Source organism: Lepus europaeus, chromosome 4 (assembly GCF_033115175.1).
Source record: "Lepus europaeus isolate LE1 chromosome 4, mLepTim1.pri, whole genome shotgun sequence".
Lineage (NCBI taxonomy): Eukaryota > Metazoa > Chordata > Mammalia > Lagomorpha > Leporidae > Lepus > Lepus europaeus.
The window spans coordinates 10704829-10721006 of NC_084830.1; the positions used below are offsets into that span (position 1 = coordinate 10704829).

General features: G+C 38.8%; 1 protein-coding gene across 4 annotated transcripts in view; it reads right to left on the minus strand.

Moving 5' to 3' along the window:
- Window positions 1-1035: 1035 nt before the first annotated feature.
- The window catches only part of EFR3A (EFR3 homolog A), a 135650-nt gene continuing 120507 nt past the window's right edge, over window positions 1036-16178 (minus strand). For 3 of the 4 annotated variants that reach the window (XM_062187976.1, XM_062187977.1, XM_062187978.1), the window contains 5 exons: window positions 15590-15681; window positions 9469-9517; window positions 8622-8725; window positions 7770-7819; window positions 1036-3341 (listed from right to left, as the gene is read on the minus strand). In XM_062187976.1, coding sequence (XP_062043960.1) covers window positions 3236-3341; window positions 7770-7819; window positions 8622-8725; window positions 9469-9517; window positions 15590-15681 — 401 coding nt within the window. In that variant the 3' untranslated portion in view covers window positions 1036-3235. Of the gene's footprint in view, window positions 3342-7769; window positions 7820-8621; window positions 8726-9468; window positions 9518-14267; window positions 14978-15589; window positions 15682-16178 lie in introns of those variants that run through there. The other variant, XM_062187979.1, reaches the window with a different exon arrangement.

Consider the following 16178-nt stretch of genomic DNA (forward strand, 5'->3'; position numbering starts at 1 on the left):
GGGCTAGGCCAAGCTGAAGCCAGGGGGTGGGAACTTAGTCTCTATCTCCCACATGGGTATCAGGGTTCCAACAATTCTGGCCATCATCACCTGATGCCTCCCAGAGTGTGCATTACCAGAAAGCTGGACTCAGGAGTGGAGCAAGAACTTGAACCTAGGCACTCAGATACAGGACCTAGATATGCAAGCAGCTGTCTAAAACATCATGCCAAACACCTTACTCCTTCATTTCTTTTAAAAAAAAAAGGAAAAAAATTTGAAAGGCCAAAGAGAAGGAGGGAAGGAAAGAGGGAGAAAAGAGGAGGAGAAGAGGAAAGACAGAAAGAAAGAGAGAGAGAGAGAGAGAGACAGAGAGAGAGAGAGCACTCCCATTAGCTGGTTCACTCCCCAAATGCCTGCAATAGCCAAGACTAGGCTAGAACAAAGCCAGGAGGCAGGAACTCAATCTGAATATCCCACATGTGTAGTAGGAAGAAAAGTACTTCAGCCTTTACCTGCTGCCTCCTTTGGAAGCTGGAACTGGGGGCAGAGCTGGGTTTTGAACGTAGGCACTCTGAGAAGGGATGCAGGTATCCCAACTTGGCATTGTAATTGCTGTGCCAAACACCCATCCTGCCTCATTTTTAACTAAAGTACTGAATACATCTAATACATGTAACAATAGCTATTATACAAATGTACTTATACACAAGGAATTCAATTTTTGTTTTATTGCTTACATATGAATTGCACAGTGAATTTTTACACTTCAAAAAAAACTACTTCATTACATTTAATACATAGATAAGACAAATTCCATTTCTAGACAGGAAGAAGAGAAACATTTTGGGAAGGGATTGAAATTTAATTGCTGGTAAAGTGTAGTATTAGTACCCTAAAAGATAATTAGTTCAGAAGTACCAAGCAAGTACATGAATATGTATGTGACAACCAAACACTACCAATGCAGTGATGGTCAATACACATATAGAAGGAACATTCAAATGTTACCTGTTCAACGTCAAGGAAAAAAATAAAGTGATATAAGCAACTGTATACAGCAAAAATGAGAATGATTAACAATTTATTGAATTTTATATACTACAAAAATAGAGCAAGACAGTGAACTTCAGCAAATCCTAGCTTTCATTGTCTGAACTGGCTACAATACAGTATGCTCTCCTAGTCTCTGGAGAACCTCCTACAGACATGGTAGGTCACCAGAGAAAAGATCCATATCTCGGGAATCCTTGTCAACAAGACCAGTTCAGTGATCCAAGGTTTATGAAATCTTCTGTGATTCAAAACCAACATCAACAAAAATCCCAAAAAACCCAAGTCAACAGTTTACAAAGACCAAGAGAAAAGTGACAAACATGAACTGTGATGGTTTTCCTATGCATGCAGCACGTGCATTTCTAAATCACTGAGAAATGGTAAATTTTATAGAGCAAAGTTTATGTTTTGCATGAAAGCAAATTAATATATATCTTTTCTTAAACTATGAAATTTATATATCTTCATACAAAAGCACACAGTGTTGATCTATAAAATGGCATCCAAGTGGATGATGATTGTTCTGCATGTCCCCCTGCTTAGACTTTTTAAATGTACAGTCAGGAATTCACATCCTTCTTTAGAAATACAAAAGGTAAAAAGAAAAACCATAACATAAACTTTGACTTATTAACTGGTGAAGCATTTTATTTGATCAGAGGCAGTGACAGTGACAACAGGGCCATCTAGTCCTCCAGTGGTGACTGCACTGTTGCTCTGAACACAAGTCTTGTGCACTGACAGTTAATCCACCGTTTTAGTGTCAGTTTCCAGCTTAAAATAACTATTCTTTTCAATTGGTTGCCCTTTGGTTTAAATATTCAACAATTTTCAAGTATTCCATTATCATTTCCTCACTTTTTTTTTTCTGCTTCTACTAATGATGACCAAATAACTATAGAACAAAGTTAAAACATTCCATTCTTCATGGTGATTTTTCAAACAAAAACCAAAACTGAATTATATTTTGAGGTACAATTTTTGATATGTAAGAAGAAATTGAATCTGAAAAAGCAGTACAACTATAAACAGGTGATTTTATAAAAATGTCCTAAGAGAATTTTATTAGAGTTGGAAAGAGAATTGTTCATTTTTACAATGTGATGGAATTCACTAAAATGTACCTAGTTTCATGTCCATCAGTACATGTATAGGGTACACCTGTGATCCTGATAGCGAAAATCAAAAGAAGCTCACAAATTAAAAGTCGATTTGAAGAATTTTTGACCATGAGTATTTAAACCAATGCACAATATAAAACTATAAATTCATGTGCTCCTAACAGAAATCAAATGTATAAACTCCTCACAGGTGAACTAGTGGCTGTTTTAAATGTCTTTTTTTTCCTATACTAAATATATATATATTTATATATATCATATAATCAATGAAGCCACAGCAAAATACTATTCAAAATACTATTCAAAGCATGGCCTGTAAACGAATACATCTTATGATATAAAAAAATATTGCACAGTTCGGTACTCCAAGAGCAAGCTCTAAGCCTCTCAAGTAGAATGGTCAAATTTTTAGCAAAAACACACAGTATTACAAGAACCAGATGCTTTAGTATGGCGATTCTTAGGGTCATGTTCTAGGAAACTATTCCACAAGATGTCATTACTGTAAACACATTAAGGAATAGCTACCCCATGTTATCACAGGAAATGACTACAGGGATGCTTGTCACCACTTACCTAAGTCAGCATGGGAACAGAAAGCCACAGGACAGTTTTGCAGCCCCAGGATCAGGAATATAATTGTATGTATTTGCTTTTGAAGATAACCAAAGTCAAAAGCAATTCTATTTCTAAACAGTTCTGTTGACATTTAAGAAATACAGTAGACACATTACACATTTTCAATCCTCTGGAGGCTTACTTTTTACAAAAAGTTAACGTTTCTGAAAAGAATAAAATACACCATTTAACAATGGAATAATGTGAGACCAATACATATTCAAATTTAAATGTCAAAAGGAACCTCAAAACAAATTACATGGTATAAGTCTAAATTCAAAAGTACTCTAAATCATATATAGTTCCAAAACTTCTTATATGATATGCTAAGCATTTGGTTAAAGATAAGTTCCATCATTATTTTCAACAAGTATGTTAATATGCATTAAGTAAACCCTGAAAACTCAACTTGGCCTTAATTTTAAGCTTTAAAATCCTATGTTGAGGTCTTCCTGGGTCACTCAGTACACACACAGATCTGGAAACTTCATCTCATACACTGGGACAGACTGGTATTGGGCATGCCCAGAAGTAATTGTCAGTGTTCCTGATGGACTGGGAGGAGGACTGCAAAAGAAGAACGGGGCATTATCAACAGGTGTATCTACCAGCTGTTCATTTCACACAGCATTCTGTTTACTATCTACACACAGCAAAGTAAACCTCCTTAAGTGCAGAAATCAATGTGATGAAGTTTCTAGCCTTCTGTGAGGCTGTACAGCAAATAAGCCAGGATGCAGTCAAGTTGTTTTTTAAGTCTCATGTACAATTTTTATAATGGAATTGTAATCTACGAATTATTGTGAACTTTTCTGTTTCACTAGTAAAAGACCTTTCATATAGGCATATATTATCTTTGCTGAATACCATATGGTATTTCATTAAATGGCTACACCATCACTGAGTTAAAGATTTATTTATTTATTCATTTGAAAGCAGAACATGAGAGAGAGAAGAGGACACACATGCGCACACCAGAGAGAGAGAGGGAGAGACAGCAAGCGAGTGTGAGATTTTCCACCTACTGGTTCACTGCCCAGAAAGCTGCAAAAGCCAGGACTGAGTCAGGTGAAGCCCAGGAGCCAGGAACTCCATCCTGGTCTCGCAAACGGGTGACAAGGGCCCAAGCACTTGGACCATCACCCACTGCCTTCTTAGGCTCATTAGCAAGAAGGTGGACTGGAAGTGGAGTAGCTGAGACATGAACCAGCACTCTGATATGGGCTGCAGGCATTGTAAGCCCTAGCACAGCCCAGACCCCATTGTTGTTTCAAACTACTGGACAAATGCAGGTTCATTTTCATTATTAAACAATGTTCACAAGTACATTCTTTTAAAATTTTTTCCACTTTATTTGAAAGGAAGAAAGAGATGAATACAGACAGAAACAGAGAGAAATATTCCAATCTCTGGTTTGTTTATTCCCCCAATGCCCACAACAGCCAGGGTTGGGCCAGGCTGAATAAAGCCATAAGCCCAGAACGCATCCTACATAAGTACTTGGGTTTCCCATGTGGGTGGCAGGGACCTAAGTACTTGAGCCATCAAGCCGCTGCCTCCCTGGGTGTGCATTTGCAGGAAGCTGCATTGGAAGCAGAGGAGCCAGGACTTGAGCCAGGCACTCTGATATGTGATGGGCTTCCCAACTGGCATCTTAATAACTGTATAAAATGCCTACCCCTACAAGTACATTCCTAAGCATGCCTAATTTTATTCTTTCTCTTTGGTTTATAATCACAAAAGCAGAATTTCTGGTTTAAAGTACATTCACAATTTTGCCATTGGGACATTTTACTAGAACACCAGCAATTTACACTTTCAGCATTTGAGTATAATTTTTCTCTTACACTGTTATAAACATTGGACACAATCTAAAAAAAAGAAACACTGCCAATCTGTCAGCCTAAAGAGAAATCATTCTTTGAAGTTGTAGAATGCCTATGTGTCCACTGCCAGTGGACATTACTATTACTCATAGGCTTTTTTTTTTTCTTATCAATTTGGAAAAGTAATCTTTTGTCATATGACACAAATGCTTTCTACAATTATTTAATTCTTAACATTTTGACAAATGATTAAAAACTTCACATGGCAGCAATTATCTTCTTATGCTTTCTAGTTTTTGAGTTACAGTAAGAAAAATCCACCCCCCTCAACCAAGATTACAAAAAGTATTCTTGTATAAGTTGTAGTATTTCTTTTTTTTCTTTTTTTTTTCAAAGACTGGTCCATGCCACTTTTGGTCCAGTAACTGTTTTTTGTTTTTTGGGTTTTTTTTTTTTGACAGGCAGAGTTAGACAGTGAGAGAGAGAGAGAGAGAGAGAGAGAGAGAGACAGAGAGAAAGGTCTTCCTTCTGTTGGTTCATCCCCCAAATGGCTGCTACAGCTGGCGCACTGTGCCGATCTGAAGCCAGGAGCCAGGTGCCTCCTCCCGGTCTCCCATGCGGGTGCAGGGCCCAAGCACTTGGCCCATCCTCCACTGTCTTCCTGGGACACAGCAAAGAGCTGGACTGGAAGGAGCAACTGGGACAGAACCAGCGCCTCAACCGAGATTAGAACCAGGAGTGCCGGCGTTGCAGGCGGAGGATTAGCCTAGTGAGCCACGGCACCAGCCTAAATTGTAGTATTTCTATGTATTTTTCCAGAGTTAATTTTTCTATCTTAGTAAAAGAAATGAAATAGGAATCGCCTCCCACAGCCTTTCTTCCCTGCTGGTCAGTAGTTTCCAAGAGGTGTCTAAACAAGACTGACTGAACTGAACATTTGCTCTTCTAGAAAATCTGAAATCTTTATCACAATACTTTTTCATTCTGAATTTTCTTCTATCTATATGTATACTACATATACTACAAGTACGAAAGATCAATCATGTTTTCCTATCAACCAAAGCAAATGTTCCCTTGTTCTTTTCTCCTATAGAATTTTCCTGATTTTTTTTTTTTTGACAGGCAGAGTGGACGGTGAGAAAGAGAGACAGAGAGAAAGGTCTTCCTTTGCCGTTGGTTCACCCTCCAATGGCCGCCACGCTGAGGCCGGCGCACCGCGCTGATCTGAAGGCAGGAGCCAGGTGCTTCTCCTGGTCTCCCATGGGGTGCAGAGCCCAAGCACCTGGGCCATCCTCCACTGCACTCCCGGGCCACAGTAGAGAGCTGGCCTGGAAGAGGGGCAACCGGGACAGAATCCGGCGCCCCAACCGGGACTAGAACCTGGTGTGCTGGCACCGCTAGGCGGAGGATTAGCCTGTTGAGCCACGGCGCCGGCCTCCTAACTAATCTTGTTTGTGGACTCATTTGTATTGCCCTCAGCATCATTTTTTTCTGAGTGACATTGGATAAGTTACCTAATTCCTATGTGCATGTTTACACACTTGTAAAATTAAAAAAAAATCCACTACTACCTATTTTTAGGTCTATTGTAGATATTAAATTAAATAGTTGGGATCAGCACTGTGGCATAGTAGGTAAAGCCACAGCCTGTATGCCGGCATCCCATATGGGCACTGATTTGAGTCCTGGCTGCTCCACTTCCGATCCAGCTCTCTCCTGTGGCCTGGGAAAGCAGTGGAAGACGGCTCAAGTCTTTGGGCCCCTGCACCTGTGTGGGAGACCCAGGGGAAGCTCCTGATTCCTGGCTTCGGATTGGTGCAGCTCTGGCTGTTATGGTCAATTGGGGAGTGAACCAGTGGATGGAAGACTTCTCTCTCTGCCTCTCTGTAACTCTGCCTTTCAAATAAATCTTAAAAAAAAATTAAATAATGCAGGTAAAGTGCCTGGAATATCATAAGTACTCAATAACTGTTAACATTTGGTAGCCAATGTTCAATAAATGTTAAGTAATGGTAATAGCTAATATTAATTTGTTAGTATGACTGAATGTAACATGGTGACCCCAAGTGACATAGCCTTTAGGGACACAGGTTATGGATTTTGACTCTGCACTCTCCAGCTGTACGACTTACTACAAACTACCTACCTTCTCTAAGCCTTGCTATCTTCACTTAGAAAATATGAAAACATAACATCTACCTACCTCTCAGGGCTGTGGTGAGGATTAGCAGAAATCACAGGTATAAAATGCGTGACAAAAGATCAAATATACATAGACACTTGGTATTACCACTAACAGACATTAAAGAAGTAACTGCTCATGCCTAGCAATGTTCTCTGAATCCTGAGTCTATCATATAGTGCATTTTTTAGCCCAATTCCCTGTTCTGAAATTCTGTAAACGAGCGATCCTCTACTTAGTGGGGATCAAATGAATCCTAGGAAGGTGCCTAGAATAAGACTTGAAAATGATGAAAATGTACCTTGCATATGAAAAGAAAAAGGGCTGAAATAAAGAAGCGGATCTTGTTTCTTCCATTTACAAGTTACAGGGGTTGAAGCAAACCATATTTAATTAATAACTCTAAAAATATGAAAGACCTGATGTAGAAAAATGTTACAGAAGCATAGCTACCTGAGGCTCCTCTACCAAGCTACTGCACACAAGGCCTGGTTTCCCCACTGATGTCAATGTTCTTTCTTTGGATAGAACCCAGAGTTCTACCTCTCTTTCCTTTGTTACTTAGTTAACAAACAGATTCTAACCCAAGTGCTTTAAATACCACATGTTTTGGAGTATAGTAACTCATAACAGGACTCAAATGGGTATGCCATAGGCAAGATCAAGGGAAGTTCAACAATTCCACCCTGGAAAGAACTATGAGCTAAACCATATGAACTGCACACCTTTCTATCATGAAGGAATGAATGATCTAAAAAAGGAACTAGAAGATTAGAGAAGACAACTGAGCAAGAAATGGTGACAGATCCCATGTAGTAAATAGAATGACTGCTAAGACAAGGGGTCACTTGTCTGATCTTGTATTCAGCCTAAATGGAAAAAAAAAATAATAATGCTTAAACACAATCAGCTGCAAATTCATAGGAGTTTAACAGTTTTTATTTTGCTGTTGTTGTGTTAGTACTGATGCAGTAACAAAATGCTTACCGTATGGTGAGCTCCAATATTTGAGCAAGTCTATCATGTAGCAAATTTGCCTGTGAAGGGGGGAAAAAAATGAAGATAACATTTGTCATTTTCCAAATATCCACAGGAATATAACTAATGTAATTAAAGAACAAAGACTAACCAGTAACCATCATGCTGATGGTTCAGAATGCTTTAATGTTTTGACTTGGATTCACCTATTGGAATTTAATGTAAGGTTTCTCTTCTTTTTGTTTATTTTCATTTATATTTGAAATGGCACAGAAATACCACCGCAAGGGAGAGACAGAGAAAGACGGACACAGAGACAAACACACAAATTTTCCATTTGCTAGTTCACTCCCAAAATGTGCGCAACAGCTGAAGCTGGAGCTGGAACAGGCAGAAGCCAGGAGCCTGAACTAAATCCAGGTCTCCCAGTGGTAAGGACCCAAGTACTTCAGCTGTCATCTACTACTTTCCAGGGTGTGCATTACCTGTAGCCCTGACTTGAACCCAGGCATTCTAATATAGGATGCAGATGTCCCTACTGTCTAACAACTGTGCCAAATACTTGCCTCACCTTTCCCTTTCTTAAGCTCATTGATAACAAATAAAACACAGAACAAACCAGTCACAGCAAAATCAGTGAAAGCCACTGTAAAGTATTCATAAATATTCAGTTTGGGATCTGCCATTTTTATCAGTTTACACCATACAAATCATTTGGGCTTCATAGTTATGTTTTCAGAGTTTTTGGTGCCTGATATATTTTTTCTTTATGTTCTGAAGAGTTTCTTGAGGTTTGGAATTTACCAACCAAGAGTTTCTGTAAAATCACACTCCAACCTCACTTGTCATCTGTTTACTTACTTTGGATTCACACTGTGCTGCTATTTCTTCAAAAGGTGCTTTCTGGAATTTCTCTATGACAAGACGTCTCTTTTCCTTTTCTTGTTCTTCCATCCCACTGGTATCTACATAAATGTGAAGATCCATCAAAACAAATACAGTGTCCCAAAACCTTTCCAAAGACCCTGAGAGCTATGATCTATAAACCAAAAAAGGGCAATTTATGGGGGCACTTTTATAACAAAAAAATGCAAAAGGCATAACATCCTTGAAATGTCTAATTTGAGGCTAGAATAGAAAATTTTTAAATCTGAGGGTTTAAAAACAGATGTACAATAGCATCTCCTACAGTGCCTTTGTCTCTCTTTAAAAAAGTGGAGGGGAATAGAAACTTCCTACAAGACAGAAAAACTTCAAGATTCTTCCTAAAGGACCATTCTGGTTATTTTTTTGTTTTATAATTATGCCTTTGCATATATGAGGCATTAAATAAAATATCTGCTAAACTGAATATTGATACTGAGTGGACAACTGAAATACAAATGGGGTCACTGGAAGTTATATTTTTATTTATCATAATCTGAAATGGGATTTTTTTAATATTAAAATAATATATAGTCTGGCCAGAGTCTGAGAGACAATAACATCTTTCTACTACCACTGATGAAACAGCTGTGTGTGTCTGCTTAAGGAGTATGATAAGACAATTTTAAAAGACAGAAAATAGGGCTAAAAATGATATATTTATATAGAAACCAATTAATTTCTTTTTTGGTCATAATGCTTCTATTTATTGTGGCATATAAAATAGTACCAAGCTAACGATGGGTAAAACATTAGAGGAGCTCCTAAGTGCACAGTATCTTACCAATTGCTTTCTTCAACGCTTCAAATGTGATTTCTTCAGTATTATTAGCCTAGAGGAAAGTGGTTTTAAGTAAAATAAAGAGTTAAAGAATGTTAATTCAGATAATACCTCTGCCTAGTTACAAGTCACCTAAGAAACTCTTAACAATTTTTTTCTTGGTGTTGGCTTGGTTTGTGACTATCCTCTGCAGTGTCCAATACCTTCTACTTTTCCATTGCTCTAACAAGGTCTACTGCAGTATAAATTCCCCCAAACAATCCTACAGATTAGAACTAGACTGGCAGAATCAGCATCCCCTAGGCAACTCAATTCAGTCTCCAGGAATGTGATGTTCAACAACAGACCTGGGCTTCATAAGGAAACAACACACTGAGGTAGTCAAAGCTGAGCTGATACATTTTTAGCCTTGTGGTAAATAAGAACTAAGCACTCCACAGTCTGTAATTTTGGGAAACCATGGATGTTTACAAATCAAAAATAAAATATTCTACAATTTTTAAATGGTTTAAAATAACAGTCACTACTTTGGGCAGCATTCAATGAGAACGTTAATCAGCATCTGAAAATAGGCATATTTTAGGTCTTCTACGCTGAATCACCAAATTTTATTCCACATAAAAACCCTTTCACTTGGACTCTTAGATCAATCTCTTACTTTGAGATATATAAAAGGTATGACATCAACTTCTTCATGATAAAAAAGTCATTAATACTATTTGTGACAACAGCACATTTTTAGAAGGAATAATATATCTAGTTACTGTGGTATCACTGAATGAAAAATTAAGAAATGATACGTTGGGACTCTGGTCATCCCTAATTTTAGCTCATGGGCTTCTTTTGCTAAGTCTAAGACAGCAAGACTAATGAAAACAAAAGACTTCATGCTTTGCTCCTTAGCTTCTTTATAATACAAAATCAAGCAGCAAGAGTTCCACTACCTCAGTGTTTCTACTGAAGGTTCACATTTCTAGTTGCAGTCAGATTAAACCTGGGAATCTTCAGTTGCTTTGCTCTGGATGTTCGGAGCAGACATACAAGATTAGGCTCTGGCTAGTTAATTGTACCTAGCAGCAACCTAGTACTTTAATGAAAAAACCCACGATTGCTTCTATACTTGGCTAAGAGCTTTGGACTTCTCACAAACAACTATAGCACAGGAGAAAGAACATGGGAGAAGTTAGAAGATCAGTATTCTTGATACCTAAGATTTTTACTTATTACCTGTTCAGTGCAGGGAAAATGAAGAGCTAAAGTACCTTAGCGTATGAACTCTTTCCCCCTGATTTCTTCTAGTCTTCCTTGACTCACCTAATGATGATAAAATTCGTAGCAACAAGAACCTCCAAGTCATTCTGTCCATCAGTGTTTTCTTTACCTCCTCTAAATCCCTGGGAGTTATGTGTTGGCCCCATTCCTGCTCTCCTGTCTCTGCTCATCTCCAGCCAAGTTACTCTACTGTAGGTCCTTGTTCCCTTAAGTGTGGACAGTTACCATGTCCTGCCTCTAGTTTCTTCTTTTTAATTTAGCCTAGTCATATTTCTAAGATTTGTTTCTTGAAAATATAGTTCCAAGAACTGCTCTGCCTGAATATTAGGGCCTCCTTACTTCCTATCCAATTACATACAGAGCCTTCAGACCAGTGATAAATCCTTCTAAATTTGGCTGGAATGTATCTCCCAATCTTCCCTTTCATGCACCCTAGTTGAAAAATCAAAAGAAAACAAATAATAATAAAAAAAAAACCCAAGTGATTTATACCATTAGATGACTTTTATTTTCATGCAGTATAGCTGCTAAACACAAGCTACCTACTTTATCTGACACTCAACTAAACTGCAATCTGTCCTAACTGAGCAGAAACGGGTGCAAAGGCAGCATCCTAAGAGTTAGAACTTTCCTTTTACTTTTCCAGTTTTTGTTTACATATGACCTATGGCTCTACCTACAGTGTATAATGTTCTTGGGCCTACATGAAATCTGTTCTTCATTTTCTTCCAAGCATAGCAATTATGTCACTTCCACTGACACCTTAGTAATTTGATAGCATTTAGCATCGTAGGTTGTAACTAATACTGACTTAATGCCAGCACATATACAGATTTCTCTAACTATATTTGGGGAAAATGCAGAAGCACATATGTATAAAACAAAGGTCTGTTAATTGTTCTAGAACAAACAACAATCCTGTGTAGTCAATCTATGACTTCATTTTGTACAAAGAGAAATTTAACATGGACACAAAATTTTTTATATATATATACATATGTTTGTTTGTATGTATGTGTATCTATATCTATCTATCTATCTATATCTCCCATATGTGCCCCCAAGTAATCAAGAAACTTACTATCACCTTTGAGAGGAAAGAATCAAACAGTGATTTCAGTTTTCACTCATATCCATTCTTACACAGAAGAGGTCAAAGAATCATACCTATAGTGCTTTCTTTTTTTTTCTTTTTTCTTTTTTTTTTTTTTTTTTTTGACAGGCAGAGTGGATAGTGAGAGAGAGAGAGAGAGAGAGAGACAGAGAGAAAGGTCTTCCTTTTGCCGTTGGTTCACCCTCCAATGGCCGCTGCGGCCGGCGCATCGCACTGATCTGAAGCCAGGAGCCAGGTGCTTCTCCTGGTCTCCCATGTGGGTGCAGGGCCCAAGCACTTGGGCCATCCTCCACTGCCTTCCCGGGCCACAGCAGAGAGCTGGCCTGGAAGAGGGGCAACCGGGACAGAATCTGGCGCCCCAACCAGGACTAGAACCCGGTGTGCTGGCGCCACAAGGTGGAGGATTAGCCTGTTAAGCCACGGCGCCGGCCAATGCTTTCTAATGGTTAGGCAGATGTTCTCATATCAGGAGGCAGAGGCACTTTGTTTATGACATTCATCCTCCTGAATACCTTGATTTAATTTAGGTATCTTTGTATGTGTGTGTATTGAGGTATATGTATATGCTCACATACATAAATTTACATACATATATACATACATCTTTTTATATATGGCAATTTTTATAGAAAATCTCATTAAGTGAATTAAGGTTTGAATTGTAAATATTAGAACAAACATATCTCAAGTGGCACCAGGCACTTCCATAAACTGTAGTAACAACTGGCACTATATCTAAGGAAAATTAGAAGTTTGCTATGATCTCCATCTAAAAAAAAAACCTTTTTTTTTTTGGACAGGCAGAGTTAGAGAGAGAGAGAGAGAGACAGAGTTCTTCCTTCTGTTGGTTCACCCCCCTAATGGCCACTATAGCCAGTGCGCTGTGCCGCCAAAGGCAGGAGCCAGGTGCTTCCTCCTGGTCTCCCATGTGGGTGCAAGGCCCAAGGACTTGGGCCATCCTCCACTGCACTCTCGGGCCACAGCAGAGAGCTGGACTGGAAGAGGAGCAACCGGACAGAATCCGGCACCCCAACCAGGACTAGAACCTGGGGTGCTGGCGCCGCAGTGGAGGATTAGCCTAATGAGCCGCGGCGCCAACCATTTTTGTTTTTGTTTTTTTTAAGAATAAGCTCTAGGACTAGATATAACTGAAAATAAACTAGGATTATGTATAAAAATTTCAAATCCTTTTAATTAAATGAATAATGTTTACTGAGCAATTTTCATATCTTATTTCACTGGAAGTAAATAAACTTATCTATAGTTTGCTATGCTATTTTATTACACCATTAACTGGTGAATACGTGATGGGAATTTCTTCTAGGCATGCTATGAAACTGATTAATTCACTTTAGCCTAGAGATAAGGTTCTTATTCTGCCTTCTGGTATATATCAACAATTGTGTCTAATATACAAAATACAATGGCAAATGAAGTCAAAGCTCAAGTGCTTTCAAGTCAATGTGATACTAAACTGTATTTCATTTTTCAGCTGCTCAGAGACACATCTGACTTGGGACTTAGAGCAAATGAAAGAAACAATAAGATCTTCAAAAAGTACTGAATTATTAATGGATATTGAATGTGAAATGTGTCAAGAAACTTCTCACATTGTCTTTATGTACTTTTTTTTTTTTTTTTTTTTTTGACAGGCAGAGTGGAAAGTGAGAGAGAGAGACAGAAAGGTCTTCCTTTTTGCTGTTGGTTCACCCTCCAATGGCCGCCGCGGCTGGCGCGCTGCAGCCAGCACCTCGCGCTGATCCGAAGCCAGGAGCCAGGTGCTTCTCCTGGTCTCCCATGTGGGTGCAGGGCCCAAGGACTTAGGCCATCCTCCACTGCACTCCCGGGCCACAGCAGAGAGCTGGCCTGGAAGAGGGGCAACCGGGACAGAATTCGGCGCCCCGACCAGGACTAGAACCCGGTGTGCCAGCACCGCAGGTGGAGGATTAGCCTATTGCGCCAGCCTGTACTTTTTTTTTTTTTTTTTTTTGACAGATAGAGTTAGACAGTGAGAGAGAGAGAGACAGAGAGAAAGGTCTTCCTTCTGTTGGTTTGCTCCCCAAATGGCTGTTACGGCCGGAACACGCCGATCCAAAGCAAGGAGCCAGGTGCTTCCTCCTGGTCTCCCACGCGGGTGCAGGGGCCCAAGCACTTGGGCTATCCTCCACTGCCTTCCTGAGCCACAGCAGAGAGCTGGATTGGAAGAGGAGCAACCGGGACTAGAACCCAGTGCCCACATGCCGGCGCTGTAGGCGGAGGATTAACCAAGTGAGCCATGGCGCCGGCTCCATATGTACATTTTTGTATTTAATCCAAATAGACACATGCTTTACAAACAGTTTCAAGTGTTCTCTCATGTATTTTTTGAGAGAAATAAAAACAGTTAACAAAAGAATAACTGAAAAATACCAGTCAATAAGGATATATTGCATACCTGTCATCATTAAGTCAATAAGATAAAGATTTGGATGCATTTCTTCCCTCATGGGTAACAACAGGAAGCTCACAGTGAAAAAAAAGCAGAACAAGCACGATACTTTCCTCAGTAAGTAAGTAGTTCATAAACTAAAATGGCTTTGAGAGCAGAGGCGAATTTGGAGAAGACAATTTCTTTCAGCCTGAAATTGGTAAGAAACTTTAAACCAGACTTAGTATCCAGTTTCAGAATGAATTCTCACTGCCTCTTCAAGTACTCCTGCTGCTCTACTGATAAATTCTTAGTAAACACAAATAATCCTATAGGATTAACAGGGAGTTGTGCGGTCACAGAAGGTGTAAGTACCCTGATCACCAAAGAGTCTTAATTATTGAAGACAAATTAACTGACAGGGATTGGAAGACGGTGAAGAGAAAGGAGGCTGAGAAAGCATGAATTCAGACAACTTCCTTTCCCTTTTCTTGTACGGATATTCTTTTAATTATTTACACTGTACCAATGAGAAATAATAAAATACCTAGGAAGGCAAACAATGGGTAAATCACAAGGAGGAGACTGACTTGACATGCTGGCACTTCGGCATTTTTACTTGACTATCAAAAAATTCTCTGGTGGTTTGTGAGGAGTAAGTCCTAGAGCACACTGGCTGCGTTTTCTTCCTATAACTCAGGAGGGTACACTCTGGTGCTCTATTGAAACAGGAGGAGAGCATTCAGTCTATGAGGTTTCAAACAAGCCACAGTCCTCAAAAAGTACACAGTTCATTGATAACAGCTTAATATAAGCTATACTCAATTCATTGTTTTCTATCCAAAATGATTAAAAAATTTCCTGTAGATGTGCAGTTTTGAAATTTCCTAAAGTCAGTGACCATTTGACCTCACATGAGTGTGTATAATTCCATTTATTCCTGTAATTTATGTTTCATAAATTTTAAAAAATAAACAGGATACAGAGGGCCTACGAACTGAATAACATTGTGTAATACTTTTACCAACACACTCAAAAATCTTAGCTCTGTTTTAGTTTCTTTTATTATGCTGAGTTATAATGTGAAATTTTAATATAATAACATACAAGGGTAAGTTAATGTATCTTTATAGACAGTTGAAATGAGTTCAGCAAAATCAATTATAAACAAATCCAAGGCTAACTCCGATTAATTTCTACTAAGAATTTACTTGATTTGGGAACAATCTAGAGTTTTATTTTCTTCTGTTTTACAGAATGAAGAGCACACAATTCTTTTCTATAGTGACTATCTCAAGAAAGTATTCCAGAGTAAATATTCCGTGACTTACCACGTCATCAGGAGGAATGCTGTTCGGTAAAATATCCACCTGAATAGACACAGTGTCTACAATGCTTTTTCTTCTGGAAAGCCGATCTTCATCTAAAATAAAAATAGTTTTCCTCTCATTATTTGTTGAAAACATTACATTGATTTTTCGTTATAAACTCTACCTCTGGCTTTGAAAAGTTTACAAAAAATAAGAGTGTGTCCTTTTTGCTCTTTCTAAATATATAAAGTAGTGTGTTCTCAGACTTGTTTTTGTTTTATTTATTTGAAAGTCAAAGATACAGAGAGAGAGGGAGAGACAGAGAGATGGATCTTCCACCCTCTGGCTCACTCCTCAAACGGTCACATGGCAGGTCAAGGAGCTCAAGGACTTGGGTCAATTTCCACTGAATTCCCAGGTGCATTAGCAGGGAGCTGGATTGGAAGCAGAGCAACGAGGACTCGAAATGATGCCCATATGGATGCAGGTGCTGCAGGCGGCAGTTTTACCCACTACAATGCTGGTACCAAGTTTTATTTTATTTTTTAATTGAAAAGTAATTGCATACACTTAGTGTATTTCAAAAAGTTCATAGGAAATGATTCATATT